Source organism: Sus scrofa, chromosome 5 (assembly GCF_054392235.1).
Source record: "Sus scrofa isolate SSC_HxYL_T2T_F1_AM1 chromosome 5, Sscrofa_HxYL_maternal_Yorkshire_Landrace_v2.0, whole genome shotgun sequence".
In the NCBI taxonomy this organism is placed as follows: domain Eukaryota; kingdom Metazoa; phylum Chordata; class Mammalia; order Artiodactyla; family Suidae; genus Sus; species Sus scrofa.
In genome coordinates, this window is record NC_139387.1 from 64057596 (window position 1) to 64079048 (window position 21453).

Below are 21453 nucleotides of genomic sequence, written 5' to 3' on the forward strand. Positions count from 1 at the left end.
TTTGTTATTTCCATAATTTGTTATAGAATTGGAATATATATATAGTCTACCACCTTTTGAGATTTGCTTTTTTCATTCAGCATAATTTTCCTGAGGTTCGTTCAAGTTGTTGTGTGCATCAATAATTTATTCCTTTTCATTGCTAAATTGTGTCACCTGGTGTGGGAATAGTCCTGTTTGTTTAACTATTCATTATTGAAGGGCATTTTGGTTAGTTTCAGTGTTTCGCTGACACAAACAAAGCTACTATAAATATTCCAGCACAGACTTTAGTTTTTGATGAAGGTAATTACCATTCCTCTTACATGGCTAATTCATCTGGTTTAGAGCAGAAGTTTTTAGAGATTGGTGAGGATCTAGTGACTCCATACTGCCTCAAACATGTTTGTTAGTATATTCAGGAAGAAGTAACTATCTGTCCTGATTTTCCCAGAACAGGCGGATTTATGTCTGCTGTCCAGGCATAATGATCCCTTTAGTCTTGGAAGTGCCCCAGTTGGTATGATAAATTATAGTAATCACTCTGATTTGAATTTCTTAAAGATTCCAAGCATTGCTATTGTGCCTGCTTGGCCATGATCAAACTGCACATTCAAGGACTGCTGTTTTGTAATCTCTCTGAGTACCTGTGAATGGAGTGTCTCTGGAGTTGGAGGAGGGAGATAGTGTTGCTGAAGTCTCTAATGTTCCTACCTTCTCCTTTTCTGCTAGAAAAATGTTTCTTTTTGTGGGCAGTGTTATGGTTGGAGACAGCTTCCAGGATTATGCTTTAACTGCTCTGTCTTAGCTCATGTCATAGTACCACAACTGGAGAGGAAAGTCTCTTTCCCATTGTTGCCAGTTTGGAAGTAATTGCAGCGGTAGATTCTGATAGGTTTGGCTTAGGTCACGTGGCAATCTCAAAGACAGTGTTCAGTGAGGTGCAGTCCCCAATGGGCTTAGCTTAGATCAGGGATCATCCTTTGATGGATTACAATCAAGCAGGACCCTTTCCAATCACATGGCTCAAAAAGGAGGCGCTTTTTCCTCAAAGGGTGGCAGGTGGAGGAGAAGATGGCAGGCTTGACCACTGGAGGAATGGTGATCTGGGCAGCCACTGAAATTTCTGTCTTCAGTGACAAGGTCAGTCCACTGCCTAATGTCACACAGCTAGAGGAGCGCAGTCAAAATTCCATCCTGTATCTTTCGAACTACAAAGTCTATATTCTTAAGTTTTTTATGAGCACTATTTAGCTGTGGAGAAATGGAAGTAAATGCCTGTCAATGTAGCCTCTGAAGTTTGTCTGTGTGATTAATTCTGAGTAATCATGGTAATGGGAGGCATACACATTAGTGATGGTTCCCAACACTTCATGGTCATAATCAATATGTATGATCATCCATGTCCTTATTTGGGACAAATACAATTGCAAATTGAATATAATTGACCCTCAGACCTATGGCTTAATTCTTACCTGGCAGAAGATTGAAAATGCTCAGGTCGTGAAAAAATTATCATAATACATTTAAATGAAAAAAGCAGGCTAAAATAGTAGGACAATTTGATACTACCTTTTAGGTTTTTTTTTTTTTAATACCCACTCAGATACACAAATATAGGAAAATTTTGGAATGATGTCTATCCCCAGATGGTAGTTATTTTAAGATTGAATGTGTAGGAATGACTACTTTTTTCCTTTTCTGCTTGTTATACTTTATATACATTTTCCACAGTGAACATGTATTGGTTTTCAAATTCTTAATGCATTACTATAAAATTCTGTGTTTGGTGATGCACGCCTGATTCAGACTTACTTAAAGATTTCAAATTAAGAACTCTCCACTTCAGAACTATAAGAAACCTCATAGTAAAAAGACTAATTAAAGATCTCAGCACAGCAACAAGAATTTCAAGAGAGAGTTTCATTAGGTTCCCAATTAGCTTTCAATAAATAAATAAATAAATAAATAAATAAATAATGCAACAATCAGATTAAAAAAAAAGACTTAAAGATACAGTTGTCTTCTTCTACAATATTTTCTTAGCCTCTTTGCTGAAAACTCCATCTTGTCCTGCTTTACTTTATCCCATCTTCCTGCTGGAAAAATAGTCACAGGGCTGGTAAATGACTTAAGCTTAAGAACAAAGACCTAAAGGCATAAGCTAATATGTGCCTAAAGGTCAGAGTAAAAGCTTAACCTTTTACCAGCTAAGTGGCTTTTAAAATAGTAAAAGAACTTATAAAATAGTAAACAAACCCTCTATCCTCCACCCATAGCCCCTCCTCACTTGATCTTATCCTAAAGAGCACAATAAAAGCAGTGTGGTTTCTTGAGGCAGGGCTCTTGGTCCCTGAGACCTTGAGTCCCCCGGTTCCCACCTTTACCTAAGAAAAAAAAAAAGATACAGTTGTCTTCGATTAGCTGCAAATAGACCAAAAAAAAAAAAAACTGGAGCACTTCTAAAGGTGAGCTGATTTTTTTTTTAGCAGATTTAACAGTTTTACCTAATTAAAAAGAAGCAACTGATAAGCTAAATTTTTAGGATTAAGTCCATAGTACTTAATTCTAAGTCCTTGCAATCATTTTAGCACAGTTTTGATAATACCAGAATATCCATATTGCAAATTCCAAGTTCATAACCATTTTGAGTGAAGTCTTTAGTCATTTCTGAAAGACTAATTAAAAAGTATAATTTAGTTAGGGGAAACTGTAGAATTCCCCATGACAATGCAAAATAAACCTGGCCACATCTCATCATTATATTTGTATGTAAATAACTTTATAATAACCTAGCTTTTTCTAAAATCCTTTAAAGGAGGAACACATGACTCACTGTTTAATAATACATTACAGACATTATACAACTCCCTTGGCTTTTTATTATTCACCTTATTAATCAATTTAACATTCAGAAACTTTAGAAGCCAATTTTTCTTCCTAGATAAAATCTAGGAATTTTCAGTAGATCCAAGTAATAAGGCATTTCTTATGGAAATAGTGTTTGTCCTTATTGTAAACGTGATAACTATGCTTCGTGGTATCTGTCATTTTTAGGATTTCATTTTAATTTTCAGTGCAATCTCAAAGTAAATAGGCATCCCAAAGCAATATTACTAAAAGGTCTATTTTCTGGACTCCCAACTTTACTTAAACAGGAAATTCCGGTTTAGCTGAGAGAAAAGATAATGTATGACAATTAGTCTAATTCTGATGCAGCACATAAAGACAGAAAGAGACTCATTTAAATGTTTACTTGGAGATTTCCAGAAATTTTGATGTTTGCAAAAGGAGATTGTTAAACTTAAGAAAAATAATTTAATAATCACAGAATTATTAATACTCTTTTCATACTCTCCAGATGTGCTTCTCCTTATCATAAATCCACTATAGAGTGATGGAATGATTTTAGATTGGCTGTTCAGGAAAGACACGTTGAGGAACTGCCCTTTGGAAAGAGACTGGCATTCTCACCCCTTACCATGGTTCATCATGGAACATCATTGGGGAAAAACTGTCTTCTGCCCAACTGACTATTGTGGCCACGAAAGAGAAGAAGGGTCTGGTGTATATAGTTTAAAGTGGTATGATGGAAGGCTAAGGACAGGACAGAGAGAAGACAAGCTTCTCACATTTTATCTTGATGACCTGTCAAGTCTGTTGGCAAGCTGTTGTTCATACAAGAAAGTGCAAATAGTCACAACATAGCGCCATACTAAAATGAAACAGAGATAAAAGTAATGTGTGAAAGATACAACCAGAAATAGTTCATCTCAATACCAAACCAGACCAAAAATGGAACAGCCATTGCTCATCTGAGAGTAATTTCACCATTTAGGACCAATTGGCAGTAATATTAGAGACAAGATCTAAGTATTAGCTTAAGGATTGAACTAGCTGATATTTGATAAGTATACTTTTATGATGCAATGAAATGTACTGAACAAAATATATTGCTCTCTTAAGTCATATATGAAAATAGTTACGTTGGAAAATAATGCTAAAATTATTTCTCCATCTTTTTAATAGTCAAGCCAAAGAAACTTTTTGTACGTACAGTTACCAAACCCAGAGTTAGTACAATCCATAAAATCAAGAAAATATGCATTTTTTTCCCCTAGGAGAGCTTCTTGAACATCGATCCTTGATCAGAAAGTTAGGAATAGTTGCTCTCTTTCATGTGAATTCTTCAGATTCTGATTTAGACTGTTATTGATCCTGCGGCTATGTTTTCCCTATAACTTCAGTTACTTTTCTGATTTTTAAAAAAGAGAACCATAAAGATAAAAAGAAGTGCCTAGTGCACAATCATAGATATTATTTCTTACAGCGTTTTTACTATTCCCATGAATCGTTTTTAGAAAAAGAATTCTGGGATTTCCCTGGTGGCCTAGCATTTAAGGATTCAGCATTGTCATTGCTGTGGCTCAGGTTTGATCCCTGGCCTGGGAACCTCTGCATGCCATGGGTGTGGTCAGAAAAAAAAAAGAAAAAGAACTCTACAATTAAACTTGGGAAATGCTACACACTATATCTTCCTTCTGTAAGCACAATGCATATTAACATAGTAAAGGTTCTAAGAAATCACGATACAAAAAAATAATAAGAGAATTAATACTAACTTAAGCAAAATTAAATAGATTACTTCCCAAATTCATGTCTCCACAGAAGTGCTTATTTTTTAATAGCATTTGTTAACATTATAAGTTTCTAATGTTCCACAGAGCACATTTGAGAAGACAAGGCTCTAGATGCATTTTCTATCGTTCGCCCTCTTTGATTTTGCTTTGGCTATTTTTACTGTCCTATTTCTTCTCTTTTGTTTCTGGACATAACACTAGCTGAGTGCTTACTGTACCCTAGGCACTATTTAAAATACTTTATGGTCATTATCTCACTTATTCCTGACAATAATCCTCTGAGATAAATACAGCCAATCACCAAAGGGACTCCAGAGAGGTGAAATAATTCCTCCACTTCCTGCTGCTGCTAAGTGGCACAGCCAAGAGGGCTGAGGTTGATATCAGGTCTCTCTGACCTGATCTCTATCCTTTTAACAAACAAGTAGCCAGTTAGTAGCTCCCACAAACAAACCACCCTTCCCAACCTCTAAGAGCCAACAGCCTACCTATTTCCCAGCCCAAATATTTCCCAGACCTTAGCTTATAGGACGGACCTCTCTGTTGGAGCAGATGCTCTTGGTCAATTTCCCCCAACCCCACCCCACAACTTGAAATTCCCTAGACCTCGGGTTTCCTTGATTCTTATACCTCTCAGATTGTTGCCTCTTCATCTTCTAATGTTCCTCATTAAACGTTAGTGCTCCTCCAGGCCCACCGTGGCCCGCTGGTTTTCTCTCCTTTGCCCTCTGTTGGGACATCCCCATTCACATCTCCAGGCCAGCCCTCTCCCCTAGACATCAGACTCATATCAAAGCACCTACCTTTTTAGGAACATCAAACACAAGAGGTCCTCCACTCACCTCATCATGTACTATAGCAGTGGAGGTCCCAGAAAGACACTCAGGGGAAATGTTATAGAGTTTAATCAAGAGACTATTAATTAAGGTGTGGTACAGGAATAATGATACTAAACAGGGATGATAAAGTATCCAGAGATGAGAGGCTACTACCCCAAAGGGACAAGGGGAGGAAGCTGTTGCTGGAACTTGGCTAGAAATTTGCCTTGAAAGAGGGGCTGACTATAGAAGTGGAAAAGGGAAGGAAACCACAGCAACCAGAGTCCAGCCTGGGTGAACACCAGGGGAATAAAGTCTCCAATTTCTCTCTCCTACTAGTAATCTTTGGTTAGTGCCTCCTGTTTGTCAAACTCACTGCAGGCTAGAGGGCAAGGCAGCCTAAAGAAGCAGTCCTTGGAGAGAGGCTTCCTGGCACTGAGGGTGGAGAAGGGGTAAGTTTATCTGGAGGAAAACGGACACGACCAGTATACTTGGTATCTTGAAACTGCAACATCTCAGGCAAAAGTGTCAGTTACCTGGAAATTACCTTGGACTCCCCTTTCCTATTTCTGACATCTAACCAGTCTTGTCAACTGAACTAGTCTGAATGCCCATCTCTTTTGCTTTAGCTCCTTTTCCCATCACCCTAGTGTCAAGGTTTATCATCTCTTAATTGGACCATTGCAATAACCTAGCAATTTAAGTACTTCCAGACCTGGTATGCCTTTGGGATAGTCTTTCTTACAGCCGAAAGCTGTATCTGGAATGCAAATATTACGCCATTAAGGCTTGATTAAATCCTTTAATAATCATCTTCACCTAGAGAATAAAGACTTAACTTCCTGGCACAGCATATAAGGTCTCCCTGATCAGACCTCTGTTCCTTCATTCCCGTTTGTATAGATTTGTATTTTTCTAAGCACTACCATGCTTTTCACAACACCGGGTCTTTCCTCATGCAGTTTTGTTTTTTGTTTTTTTGGGTTTTTTTTTGGTTTTTTTTGGGGGGGGCCTGCATGTTCATATTTTTAACCTACCTATATCAGCTCTGGTGTCATGTTTTAAGAAGTCATTTCTCAAACCTTGAGATATAGTTAAATGTCTGTCCTCTCGCATGTTTTCCTTTATCAAACAAACCAAACAAAACCTGACAATATTTTAATTGTATTTTATTTTTCTGAGTCTATTCTCCCATTATGTCATTTGCAAGGATGCAACTGGCAGATATCCATTCTTGTACCTACATATTGCACAATTTGTGGCACACAATAGATGCTCCATAAATGTTTGATTAACTGAATACGATTGAGCAGGATATCATTATCCTGGAATCCAAACAACAGACTTAGTACTGAGGAAGAAAAATAACTTCTCGATGTGGTCATTCTAGCATTCAGGAAAGACTGCTCAGACCAAAAAATTTGGCTCTCTCAAAGTTTTAAAGATTTAGGGTGCTCTTTCAAGGAAACTAAAAGTCAAGGAGAGATTAACTAGAAGTTAATCAAAGCTAGGATCAAAGAGCATGAATGCTAGAGTTAATCAAAATAAAATCCTGATGCAGAAAACAAAGTGCAAGGAGTTGGGAACCAGACCTCAGATAGGATCAAATATACAAAGAACACTGAAAATTCAGCGGAATTCTCCAACATGTGATTTGGACATTCCAATCATAAGCTTATGTGGGTGGAAGGAAGAAGGAATCACAATCTGGATCATATACAGAGTCATAGTTTCTCTCTGATACAGGCTAAGGGCAAAGGGAACAAGGAACAGAAGTTCCTCTGTAGTGGGTTTGATCAATAAGAGGGTCGCAAGGAAGGACCAGGATTAAAGACCTGATAGACTCATGATATTTTCTCACACATAAATCATCTACTTAAAAATGTGAGTGGCTTGGGGTTAGTAGGTGCAAACTATTACATTTAGAATGGATAGACAATAATGTCCTACTATAGAGCAAAGGGAATATATCTAATCCCCTGGAATAGGCCATGATGGAAAATAGTATTTAATAAAAAATGTAAGTGGGCAGAAAGAGAAAATAATAACAAAAGTCTTAGTTATCTAGAAGAGTTAAATGAGATGGCACAAAACAAAAGGAACATTCATCATTTTAAATCGCAAGTATATTAGTATGACAAAACATAATTCTGATTTTTTTACCTCTACAATGTAGATAAATCACATCCCTATAATTTCTATTTGCTAGTAAAGGTACAAAATTACCAGGTTCATTTGATTTTAATTTGCTTTATGATAGGAACGGTCTTGTTAGAAAAATGAACTGTATAGCATTCCTATTTAAGGAGAGTGAAAAACCAAACAAATGAAGAGTATTCAAGAAGGAAATATTTATTTGCATATAGATAGAAGGATGGCAATATATTTGTTTTCATCAAGCTTTTTCTTACTCTATTCCTTAATTTTCTCTATATTCATTTTCTTACAGAAATCACCATGCATATTTATAATTTGTAATACAACTTTCAAATTCATACTTCTATTTTAAATTCTGATTCTGTTTCTGAAAGACTTTTTTCCAAACATAAATCATCTCTCTTTCATCTCAATCCCCTAACAAAAGGGAAGGGAAAAAAACTTTTTATCAAGAAACCTCTACAACCTGGTTTCTAGCATCCTCTTGTTTGGTGGTTTTAATATGTTCAGAAGTAATAGGAGTTGGCATTTTAGGTAACTAGAATGCCTAGGGAATGCAGAAATATTTCACTAGAGTATTAGATTCTGAATGAATGAATTGAGGATGATTTTCTGACACAGGGATAAGATATGGTTCTACTTATAGAAATAAAATTGAAGGCACCATGTTCAGAGGAAAAATATTAAGGATCAGCACTCTGGAAACCTAGAACAAGCTTACCAAAAGACAAGCTCACTAAATAGGAGTAATTAGTGATCACAGGTGACTGTTTAAGAAGGTTATACACACTCTCTTTGTGAAGGTTGGTAGAAGCAACCTACCATTGGCTGGAGCCAATGGCACCAGGAGAAAAGCAAGCGAAGAGACTTTGTTCTGCCTTCAGCTCCATCCTACCCCACCCACCCTCTTTCTCACTCTATTAATGCCATATTAACCTTGTTTTAGCTCCTCAAATCAATGACACACGTGCACAAAGAAGTCTCTCACATATCTTAAGCAGAGAGAGCTGATACCAGTGGGTGTCTAAGGCTGCCATAAGAGTTCTTTAAGGAACTGGGTTATGGCCCTGGATTGAATATTACCATACGTATAACTAAGACCGGTGTATAGAAAAACTTCATCTCTTAAAAACAAGGTTATGGCAAAAAAAAAAAAAGCAAAAACACTTTAGAGGGATTTCTATAGAGGAATGCAGAAATCTTTGTCAGCTCTGGTTAGTAGTGGTCACAAAAGAAGGATGATGTGGAAGAGGAAGAAAGAATATTACCCGCAAAATATTACCTGCAAACTGGGTATTGGCCAAAGTTGTAGGTCACACAGAGAGATGAGGAAAGCTACTTTCTCTAGTAATTCAACTTAAACTTTTAACTGATGACAGTAAGTAGTGATTGAGGTAAAACTGATGAATAAGTGAACAACCAAGAACATTAATTTGGAGGGGGAAATAGCATATTGGTATTTTGATTGGTAAGTTCTTAATACAAGGCACTGGTAATTTTTATTATTTTTGGTGTAATGATTGCATTGTAATTATAATGTTTTAATTCACACAGTGATAAGTTCCTCCTTTTCCTTAAAGATGAATTCACGAGTCAATATTATGGTATTTAACACTTCTCCATCAAAAACTATATAATGCCAATATTTGAATCCTGTTTATTAAGTTTGTATTATATGCCTAATTCCACACACTAGGAACAGTGGAAGACAAACATTTGCAAAATACATGCCTTTATTTTAAAAATATGTAAAAAGTAATTAGAGTGATTAAATGAATTCACTGCTTTCCAGTAAACCTCATCATTGCACTGAAACTATGCTTCTGAAAATGCAACACCATTGGAACTGTATACCTGAAGGTATTAAATCATGAGGAAAATAAGAAATAAATGTCTGTGGTTATAGCTGTTAAGCATTCTATTGTGCCAGGCTGCTACCAATCACAATGGCTTATATAGATGCATTAACTGTGTCCAATGCCAAAGATACTCTGCAACCCTCAAGACTCAAGTTCGAATTACATTTGTAAGACCCAGGAGTCAGTGTGCTTATAAGTTTAAATACCTTTAAAGTGGGTATTTAGATGCTAGAAATAGTGCTACATTTAAAAATAAAGTACAACTCACAAGGCTTTTACTTGTTTATTCACACAGATGCATATTTTCTTATGGGCCAAAATGAGGAAGAGGTAAGTGTGACTCTCTTTCTTTCTTTCATTCTTTCTTTCTTTTTTTTTTTTCAGGACCACACCCACAGCAAATAGAAGTTCCCAGGCTAGAGGTCAAATTGGAGCGGCAGCTGCTGGCCTACACTACAGCCACAGCAACGCCAGATCTAAGCCATGTCTGTGACCTACACTGCAGCTTGAAGCAATGCTAGATCCTTAACCCACTGAGTGAGGCCAGGTATTGAACCCACATCCTCATGGATACTAATTGAGTTCATTACTGCTGAGCCACAGCGGGAACTCCTAAGCATTACCTTTTTTTTTTGGTCTTTTTGCCATTTCTTGGGCCACTCCCGCGGCATATGGAGGTTCCCAGGCTAGGGGTCTGATCAGAGCTGTAGCCACCGGCCTACACCACAGCCACAGCAATGTGGGATCCGAGCCACATCTGCAACCCACACCACAGTTCACGGCAACACCAGATCCTTAACCCACTGAGCAAGGCCAGGGATCAAACCCGCAACCTCATGGTTCCTAGTCGGATCCGTTAACCATTGAGTCACGACGGGAACTCCTAAGTGTGACTTTTTATGCTTTCCTACAGCAACAGTCTTTCACATAACAAAGAACAAAAGAGAACAGATGTTCACCTTGGGAAGGATTATCACTCAATCCCCTGTGGAAGCCCAGCCTCAATTTACTAGAGATGTCATATGTTAAAGGGTTTCTCTAATAGAAATAACATTTGTCAAGGAATGGAAGCAAACTTCACTATGAGGAGGATGGCCTAAGCTGCTTCAGAGCGATGAAAAGGTTATAGTTCATCTGTCAACATTATATAATATAAAATGTTAGTGTAACACCTCAAGAAGGAAGGTGAAGATTCTTATGTGTGTGGGGTGAGGGGAGAAAGAAGTGGGAGGCATGAAGAGAAAAGCTTAGAGAGTAAGGGAGGAAAAAGAGACAGAGGGGCAAGAGAAGTGGAGAAAGGCAGATAAACCTTGGAAAGTGTTATGTTTCTCTTGAATAAAAGTATTACGTCCAGTATCTTAACACTCATGCTTTATAGAATTAAATATAAACCTCTTTCAGAAATGGAATTGAGACGCTTTGAAATTTAATGCTCCTTGATTATGTATCAGGTAAGAGCAGAAATGGAAGGAAATATGGAGAGAAGGTTCAGAAAGAAAGACAGATTCATGCCAAGCCTATGAGGTTAAGGAAACCTTCCAGTTGACAACTAATGAGCCCCATTTCAGGGAAGGCAGAATTTAAATTCTGATGATGTCATATTCCACAATGACAAAATACCGATGTCAGTGAACTGATAGAGGAAGCAATTTTCAGGGATAGGTTTAGTAAGGATAGGATAAGTGAAAGAAGTTATATTATTTTCACTGGAATTATGGGAAGATGTACAAGAGGGAGTCTTACCAGGTAAATACTACCCCATTTACATTAATATGAGACTGGTAAGTTCCCACTATCCTTGATAACAGAGGTATTCTTTTGATTTCTATTTTTATATATACTATCAATACTGATATGAAAGTAGAAAATTTCATAACCGACATTGTGCTCATGGAACATCAATGATGCAGATATTAGCCACAGAAAGTGGAGGAATTAAACAATTGGAGATCCTTGACTAAACGTGGCCATCACTGAGCCATGGATTGGGAACAATGCCCAAAGACTTCCTTAGTCAGGCACCTTGAAGGCTACCTCAATGAAAATGGTACTAGCCAACCGTACAGATTCAAATTTTCAGATTTTCCCACCATTTATTTCCAGCTGCTTATTTCTGATTTGTGGAAAAGATAAAACTACAAATCAAGCCTCATATTTGAGTTTCACCAGCTTTATGGCTCTAAGGTATTTTTGCTCTTATATGAGGATACCTCATATGGATCAGTGAGAGATTTTTTTTGACATAATGAGAACTACAGAGATTTTGGAAGGGTTGGGGAAATGACTTGTTTCTGACTCATTGCACATAGACCTTTTTAGATTTTATCACTGAGATTCAATCAACAACTTGGTGTTTAATAATGGAATTTTATGTTTGCATCACCATCTACATATTAAGGCTTTGTTTTTTTTTTCACCAACACTTATTCAGCATCTTGAGTGCAAAAGTATGTCCAAATTATGGAAAGATTATACGATATAGCCAATTAGCATGTGATAAACTACTTCCAAAATGTAAACACATTACTCTATGTGCCCAGTTTACAACTTTGAACATCTCCTGTCAACTGTAACAAAAGAAGTAAATGAAATATGTGAAATTCCTAGAAGACTGACTAGCACATAGTCAGGTATTCAGAGTATATATATATATTTTTTTTTTCCCTCCCTCTGGTATACTTAATATTCAGGTGACATGAAACACTGCAATTACATAAAATAAAGGCTAATGATTTGCTTCACAAAATTATGTTCCATTTTAATACTTGTTAAATGGCAAGCTTTATTAATATATTTACTACATGATGCAATTTCCATAATCGGCACTAAGCAGCAACTGTGCAGGAATACCCCTACCATGTGGAACAAGATAAACCTCTTTTGCAGTCTATGCCATCACTGACTGCAATTTCTTATTCTGAGAGCAAGTTTACTTTAGAAATTTTGCCACAAATTTTTACATTTTAATTATAACCCTCTACACCCACTCCCAAATTCATCATTTAACCATTTCTGGGATTCTTACTCATTATGAAGAATTCAAATAAAAACCTGAGGTAGCGTCAAAGGTTGGGTTTGGTTGAGACGTCATAAATATAATTCCTAGCCGTTACTTAGTAAAATGTGTGGTCATTCACTTTCTCACTTTGCATTCATTACACACATTGCATAAACACAATAGTCCTGACAGAATATGACAAATAGAAAAACTGATCGAAAACTTCCTAAGTTTGTATGTTCATAACACATTTGTGGTGTTTGCTTAAAGAGCAACCTCTTAGAGTGAAAATACATGACCAAGCTTATTAATTATCAGGCCTTAAACACAATTATTATCAATACCTTTAGAAATTGTACAAACATATTAAATATAATTTAGGTTGTTATTTATGCATGGTGCTGCTGGAAACTATTTTTCCTGGTTTCCATTAAGCTAAATGAAAATAGGGAATACTTAAACCTAATGCTGTTCTCAATCCATTGGTTCTGTTCCACTACCTCCTTGTCAGACATTCGTAATTAATGGTGCATGTGAGCAAGAAGTGACTCTTTGATAGGGAAACATTTACATCCATTAATGTTTCACCCATTTCTAAGGTAAATGATACTGTGGTGCTGAAAGGATAGCTCCAGTCACCTGTCGAAGTACTTGAGTTTGCTTTGCCAGAACAAGGACTAGTAACAACACAGGGAGACACACGGAAGACACGAGTGGAAAACAATTGCCTCATAACTTCATAACACTTCTCAAAGACGTCTAGCTTCAATATCTTTAATAATTTTTAGGTACAATATAGTTGTCAAACTAGGATTGTTTCTAAAAAAGCAGTCCTTACCGTTTGTTATTTCCTCAAAGTAAAACCCTGAAGCAGGGTATTCCAAAGAAGACACGAAAAAGTTAATTATACAGATCTGTCTGCCACAGGAAATTTAGAGGTAGCACCCTCTGTAAAAAGAGTGGGGGAAAGTCTAAAGATTTTGTAAAGGGCATTCTTGGGTTGGAGATGAGGACTTGGAGAGAGGGGTCTTCTCCAGGCTCAAACTGATGCTCCCTATTCAAAGAAAACCGTGCTCACGACCCACTCCTGGCAGTCCATTTGCGGCCAGGGATCCCAGTGTTTAATTCCAGCAGAAGGTAAATCAAGACAAAGCCTCCTTCACACACACACCGCTGGAGGAGGGTGGAAAGGTTAAACAGTATTGGGGTGCAGTAGCGACCAGAAGGGAAAGTGACCTCATTTTGTAAGAGGAAGCACCATCCAACAAGCCCACCTTTGATGTGGATGCCAACGGCGGTAAAAGAGCACAAAGGGTGAAAGCTGGAGGGAGCAAACTTCCTCATTCTTTCACCCCATCCCTTAAGCCCGCTGGGAACACGCAAAGGCAAGGATAACAAAGCGTGCGCCCAGGCTGCACCGCCTGCGCTTCCAGCAGCCCAGCCATCGCGCCCCGGGGCGCGCCGCTCCCCAGCTACAGAGCAAGGGCGCCAGAGCGTGGGCACAGACGGGACCGCAGGAACTGGGGGGAGGGGGTCCCCTACCTTGAGCAGCACAAAGAGCCAGAGCAGAGGCAGGAGGCGGTGGCCACCGCGCGTCCTCGTGGGCAGGTGCCCCATCGCGTTGTGTACCGGGACCCGGGGGAACGGTGGCGCCGGCTGACTCCCCCGGCGGCGGCTCACAATGGCGAACTGGGGCTGCAGCTTCAGACCCTGGGCGCAGAGGCTGCTCCCGGCGGGCGCATGCTGCCTTTCCAGTGCCCCTGCGTTTGCTCTCTTAACACTTCTGCGCCCCGAGTCCTCCAGAAACCAGCCAGGCGCTCCTGTTCTGTTAAAGGATGGAGAGGGTGGGGATTGGAGTGGGCGAGGCTCTGCCGCCGCAAACACAGTGGCTGCGGGAGGAAAGCAGGAGTCCGCGCGCCGGGCGAGAAGAGGGGGCCCTGCTACCAGCCCGCCGCGGTCCTCCGGCAGCAGGGATACTCAGTGAGGGCTGCGGACTCATATAGTGACAGCAGCCTCCCAGCCTTCCCACCAGGGTCCGCCCGCCGTCTCTTTCCGCGAGGCAGCCCCCACTCCAGGCTCCGCCCCCACCCTCTTCACGGTCTCTGGGACTCAGGAGTTCTGTGGGGTTTCCCTGACTCCTCTTGAGCAGCTCAGGAACAGGTCCAGTCATCTGCTCTCAGTCGCAGAAACACTTGGATTATAGGGATGGAGTTCAGTGTGTGTGTGTGTGAGAGAGAGAGAGAGAGAGAGAGAGAGATGGGATAGAGGGGTGTTATCCTCTGCTCTTCTCTCTCCATCCCTTTTCAACACTCTCATTCTCTCTGTCCCACACCCACTCAGAAGGAAAGGGCACAATGACATACACTTTTCTATTTGAGGTCAGGAATTCTTGTAAATTTTACGGGCTGTCTTTTGATACCTGAGTGAAATATAGAAGGGGATTGAGTCACATCATATTATACATATTTGTAAAGTCGTAAACATTTAATACTTTTTAAAATGTTTAATTATTAAAGAAACTGTTGAGCTTTTCCTAGGTGGTTATGCCATTTCACACTCTCACCAGCAACGTGTGGGGGAAGGAGGGAGGGGAAAGGGAGGGAGGGTGTGTCATTAAAAAGTGCTAACGTGGGAGATCTCTGTGGTGATGAAATAGTTCTGTATATTGGCACTGTGGTGGTGGTTACACAAATCTACCCAGATGATAAAATTGCATAGAGACACACACACATGCACACACACAAACACATGAGTGTGTGTCAAACTAGTGGAATCTGAAAAGGACCGTGAGGAATACCAAGGTCAGTTTCCTGGTTTTAATACCTACTGTAGTTACATAGGACGTTACCTTTGGAGGAAACTAGATGAAGATGCACAGAACCTCACTGACATATTTTTTATTGAGCTATAATAAATATGTGTCATTATGTTTCAGATGTACAAAATAATGATTTGATATTTGTATTACAGACAGCTGCTATGTATATGTGTATCTGAGAAAGGCTTAGATTGAATATAGTTACATGAGTGTGATAAATTCTCATATGCATGAATATAGAATAATGGTCTGACTTTATGTGAGAATATTGTGTCTGGTGTCTGCATTTAGAAACTTCTGTTGTCACCATCTTCCCCCTCATATGCTCACTCTCCTGCCCTTATGCCCACTCTTTTTTGGCCTGAACCTTCTATGTCTCTTGGGAAAATATTAGCTGCTTCTCCATGCCTCTAGGTCAGAATCATGGGCTATGTGAAAATTTTATTCTTGGGACTACACTTAAAGGGCTTTGGTTTGGTATATTTTCCTTTTTATCTTGAAGCTCCTGAAAGCAGCTTTCTAGTCCCACCCACTCCCACAAGTGGCACTAAAGTGGTCATATGTCTAGATGTTTAGGCAAGTGACAAATCACACTTATAAGGGGCCAACAATTCCTCTTTTTAACAGAGTTTAATTTTAAAGTGTATGTGTGTGTCCATGTTGTGGATTATGGATATATATGAAGACGTGTGTGTGTGTGTGTGTGTGTGTGTGTGTAGATACACAGATCTAGGTTTAAATGATATATGTAGGGCTCTAGAAATATATTCGACTAATCATATGTTCGTCTTGTAAATGCAAAAAGAACTTTCAAGGTAATGCGTATTTTTTCCTTTTTTGGCCACACACATGGCATGTGGGAGTTCCTGGTCCAGGGACCAAACCCATGCCACAGAGGTGACCCAAGCCACTGCAGCAGTGACAATGCTGGATTCTTAACCACTGGGCCTCCAGGAAACTCATGATGCTTATTTTTATAATAAGTATATTTTGCTATGTTATCTTTCTCTTTTTGTTCATCGCTTATATCACAATTTGCCTAGCTCTTTATGCTCTTGTGTATATGTACACATGGAACAATTTGGACCATAATAGTAAACAATAAGCAGTAAAGCATCCCCCAGTGAAGTATTTGTTATTAACATTATTAATATTCAATTAAGTGACACTGTGATTAGGTAGCCTGAAGACAGAAAATGTTCTCTACAGAGAAAAGTATTTTACTTAGCCGTTGCTAGATAAAATAGTTTCATTTGTTTTTGTTGCACTTAAAACAGTAACAGTCCTGTGACTATTTCCAGGAGGGACACCCAAGAAGAATGTGCATGCCATATCAGCCATGTAGAAATTTTCAATCCATAGAGCCTGCTGTGTGTTTCTTTGAGCTATTGACTGGTTTTCCAATGCAATACTTCCAAAGGATGGTGAATCTTATTTTGCTATTTTCAAGACTCCCAGTCAGCGAGAATGGCCACAGGAAACAAAACGTGGCTATAGGAAAGTATGCTTCAGTGTGTTTTTTCTGGAGTTCCCGTCTTGGCGAGCTGAAATGAATCCGACTAGGAGCCATGAGGTTACGGGTTCGATCCCTGGCCTTGCTCAGTGGGTTAAGGATCCAGCAATGCCATGAGCTGTGGTGTAGGTCGCAGATGTGACTCGGATCTGGTGTTGCTATGGCTCTGGCATAGGCTGACAGCAATAGCTCTGATTGGACCCCTAGCCTGGGAACCTCCATATGCCATGGGTGTGGCCCTAAAAAGACCAAAAAAAAAAAAAAAGTTTGTTCTGATTTCATTATCACAACAGCTTTGTTAGGTAACGAAGGCTGAGATCATTATCACCAACTGTTTCCCCTGTAAGGTTGCTTTTCTGGGAGAAATAATAAATTTGGATGAAACAGAATCTCTTGCCTACTCTAAGACAGGCATTCTCACAAAATGAAATAAAGCTCTCTACTTCCTTCAGAAATACCAATAAGGTGGTTAATGAGCAAGAAATCAGAAGATCTAGTTTTTTTTAAATTTATAGGAGGCTTCATTTTTGTTAGGAAAAGTAATCTTTTCCTAAATATGCTTTTAATAAGTACCTAGACCTATGTGTTCACATCTATCTCTTCTATAGAAAGAGAAGCAATCGCAGCCACAGAGAAGGAGCTGTAATTCCTGTGAGAGGTTTAATGAGGAGTCAAATGGAACTCTTAGTGTGCCCTTGCAATGAAGTTCAATTCTGTCCTCCAGGGACCAGCTCTAATGTACATCAGTGTGTTTAGTCCTGGCTTCCACTACTGAAATTGCCTACCAGGCTGTCAGCACTTTCGGTGACACCGAGTTGTATTTATGCGAGTTGCTCAATGACAAATAGTTTACTTTTTATGGAATGCAGAAAAAACTGCAGCCATTGATCTCCACACTAAAATCCACTTCAGAACACAGTAACAGCCATGCATTTTGTCATCCATATCTTACATTTCATGATCCTTACAACATATGAACTGTAGATTATATGTAATGTGTTCTTGAAGACCAGATGATGAGGCAGCATTTTGATTTTCAATTTATTTGAGCATTTGTTTTTATTTTTCTCTGGATGAGCACTGGTTTCTCGCCTAAAAGACGTGTTGACAATTCAAAAATTCTGTCTTTCAAAATGAAAATGATTGGCAGCTCTCAGGTGAATAGCATGTTCCAACTGCCAAGACGTATTATCCTTGCCACTCTTGAAAAAGAGTGATAGTCTCTGCAGAAGGTTATTTTCGCTTTACATGGAAACTGTTTTCTCACTGCCTCTTTTTTTTCCTTCCTAAATAATTCCTACTAGGGGATCTATCTTTTTCTTTTTTATTTGACCCTTACATGGTTTTAAGAACAATCAAATAAGAATATTGTGTTGCAGAGCATAGGTTTTATGACAGAAAATCTTCCACTCAAAGGAATAAGAAAACATATATAGAACATATGAGCAGCTCTTTGACACTGGCCACAAACTGCTGGCTATAGAATGAGTGATCCTAAATTAAGAAGGTAGATGGTTATTTTTAGATATTGGTCTCGCTTTCAGTTATATTCTAGATTTGCTGTGTATTATTAGCATTCTCTTTAATTGCCCTAAAATTTAAAAAATATGACATAAACGATCTTAAGCAATTTTTTATATTTTGTTTATAGGTGATGCATCAGCTAATGAACTGTTATATTATTTTTTTTCTGAGCACCTAGACATTGTTATCAAACAACCATCTAACTTTTCTTCACAACTAGCTTTCTTGACTAATTGTAATTTCTTTTGAATTAAAGATGGAATGCAACACTTACTGTCTACTGTGTAACACACACAGTGTCTATACTGTGTTACTTTAAAAAGTGGTTGCCAATATATAATTAAGAAAATTTGGTCACCGTATTTCATAGACACTATGAAAACATTAGTCACAGATTCTGAAAATGCACTGCCTTAACTGCTAAGGATTTTACCAAGAGGCATGGTAATATTGCATTGACAATTTTACTCCAAATCAATTACACCAAATCAGTTTTTCATGCTAAAAATAACAAAGTTAATATTCTCAAATCTATGAGAGATGGGGTAAAGATTACTATAATCTGAAGAGGAGTAGGAGATTCCACTGATAGACTGGTGTCATTACATGTCTTGGCAGAAGGATTTAGAAGAAAAATTTTGAGGAAGGCACAAACGTTCTGGCAGAAATCCCAGTGCCAGAAAGAACATTTCCCTCAGAAAAGGACATTTAAAAAAGTCATCATTGTGAAGCTGTACATTTCTAGACATGTTTGTGTAGTATGATTACCTATACAAGGAACAATTTGGGAGAGGAAGTTGACTGTAGAGATGTCATCTGTTTTGTTTGGTAATTTGATAGTGCAGAGAAAGTTACAAGGGCAAGCAATTAACATATATGTAGAGGATGATTTGAATGCAATCCAATCTGGGATCACTGTATGTCATGTCTATGGCCATTCTCTGATAACCCACTGTATGTCATGTCTATGGCCATTCTCTGCTAACTCACTGTATGTCATGTCTATGGCCATTCTCTGCTAACCCACTGTCTTACACTACAACTGTCATTTCCAACCTTCTCCACTCAGCTCACATCCTCCAACTCTCTGCCCTGCAGACTCTTTCAGGGCTTCGGTTTCAATTTCTACCTTAAAGAGAAAATAGATGCCATCAGGTGACAGCTTTTTTTGTCTTCCCTGGCAATAAGCATAACCCCACCCATCTCTGTTCCTATCTTTCCTATTAACAACAAGGAGCTCTTGAGTTCCTGCTGTGGCACAGTGGGTTAAGGATCTGACCGCAGTGGCCGGGTCACAGCAGATGTGCCATGGGGAAGTGGGTTAAGGAATCAGCACTTCCACAGCTGTAACTTCCACAACTGTAGGTTGCAGCTGCAGCTCAGATTTGATCTCTGGCCCAGGAACTTCCATATGCTGCAGGTGCAGCCCCCCAAAAACCAAAGAGCTCTCTGTCAACCATGTAGGACTATTCCCCACATATTTTCTAGAACCCATTCCCTCCAGCCTTCTCTGCCTCTTATTTTTAAAGCTCTCCCTTTAAATGTATTCCATCCCTTGGTTTTTTAAACTATATTCATATCTTTAAAACTGAAGGGAGAAAAACCAACACTGAATCGTTCATGTTCTCAATTGCTACATTTTCTTTCTCCTGCTATTTCACGACCACTGCCCCTTCACAGCAATATTTTTCAAAATGTTGTTACACTGTCTCCATTTTTTTCACTATCTACTTACTCTTCTTCAAAATACTCTGATGTGGCTTCCACTCCCATCATCTCACCAGTACTACTCTCACTAGGAATATCTTGGTACATATACTAACTAGGATCCTCCCTCCTTCCTGAAACACTCTCATATCTGATTTTCCATAACCTTGCACATCTCTGGTTTTTCTTTGATATCTCTGGATGTTCTTTTAAAATTTGTCTTGCTGGATCATTGTCTCATCCACTCAATGTTGCAATTTTCAAAGCTTAGTCCTAAACACTATTTTCCTCTGTTTGTGTCCTAGCCAATCTAATGTGTGGCCATGTTTCAATCTAAAGAGTTATGTCTGCAGTTTTCATACAATATTCTTTTGACCATGCAGACACATATTCCTAATTGCATGTTTGAAAGTCCATTTTAATGCTTAAAACACCTCAAAAATTCAATCTACAAGTAAAAAATGTTGGAGAGGATATGGAGAAAGGGAACCCTCCTACAATGTTGTTAGGAGTATAAATTGGTGCAGCCACTATGGAAAATGGTATGAAGTTTCCTTAAAAAAACTAAAAACGGAAAACAGTGCTACCATATATGATCCAGCAATCCCACTCCTGAGCACATATCTTGAGAAAACTACTATTTGAAAAGATACATGCACCCCAACATTTACAGCAGCACTATTCACAATAGCCAAGACATGGAAGCAGCCTAAATGTTCATCAACAGGTGAATGGATTAAGAATATATGGTACATATATACAGTGGAATACTACTTAGCCATAACAAGAATGAAATAATGCCATTTGTAGCAACATGGATGGACCTAAAGATTAATATACTAAGTGAAATAAGTCAGAAAGAGAAAGACAAATACCATATGGTATCACTTAAACATGGAATCTAAAATATGGACTGAGTGTAAAAAACCCTAAAAGACAACCTATGGAATGGGAGAAAATAGTTTCTAATGATGCAACTGACAAGGGGTTAATCTATAAAACATACAAACAACGTATACAACTGAACAGCAAACAAACAAACAAAAAAACAAAAAAAACAACCCAATCAAAAAATGGGCAGAAAACCTGAGCAGACATTTCTCTAAAGAAGATAAATATATAGAGATGGCCAACAGGCACATGAAAAAATACTCAACATCACTAATTATTAGAGAAATGCAAATCAAAACTACAATGAGGTACCACCTCACACCAGTCAGAATGGCCATCAACGAATAACAAATGCTGGAAAGGAGGTGGGGAAAAGGGTACCCTCCTTCACTGTTGGCAGGAATGTAAATTGGTATAATCACTATGGAAAACAGTATGAAGATACCTCAGAAAACTAAATATAGAACTACCATATAACCCAGCAATCCCACTCCTAGGCATATATCTGGATAAAACTTTCATTGAAAAAGATACATACACCTCTATGTT

General features: G+C 38.6%; 1 protein-coding gene across 4 annotated transcripts in view; it reads right to left on the bottom strand.

Moving 5' to 3' along the window:
* PTPRO (protein tyrosine phosphatase receptor type O) overlaps positions 1 to 14488 on the bottom strand; it is a 241700-nt gene extending 227212 nt beyond the window's left edge. For all 4 annotated transcript variants that reach the window (XR_014803817.1, XR_014803816.1, XM_084956710.1 and 1 more), the window contains exon 1: positions 13994 to 14488. Coding sequence is in view for 2 of the 4 variants with exons in the window: in XM_084956710.1 (XP_084812836.1) it covers positions 13994 to 14068 (75 nt within the window). In the remaining 2 variants the exon portion in view is untranslated. The remainder of the gene's footprint in view (positions 1 to 13993) is intronic.
* Positions 14489 to 21453: the final 6965 nt, after the last annotated feature.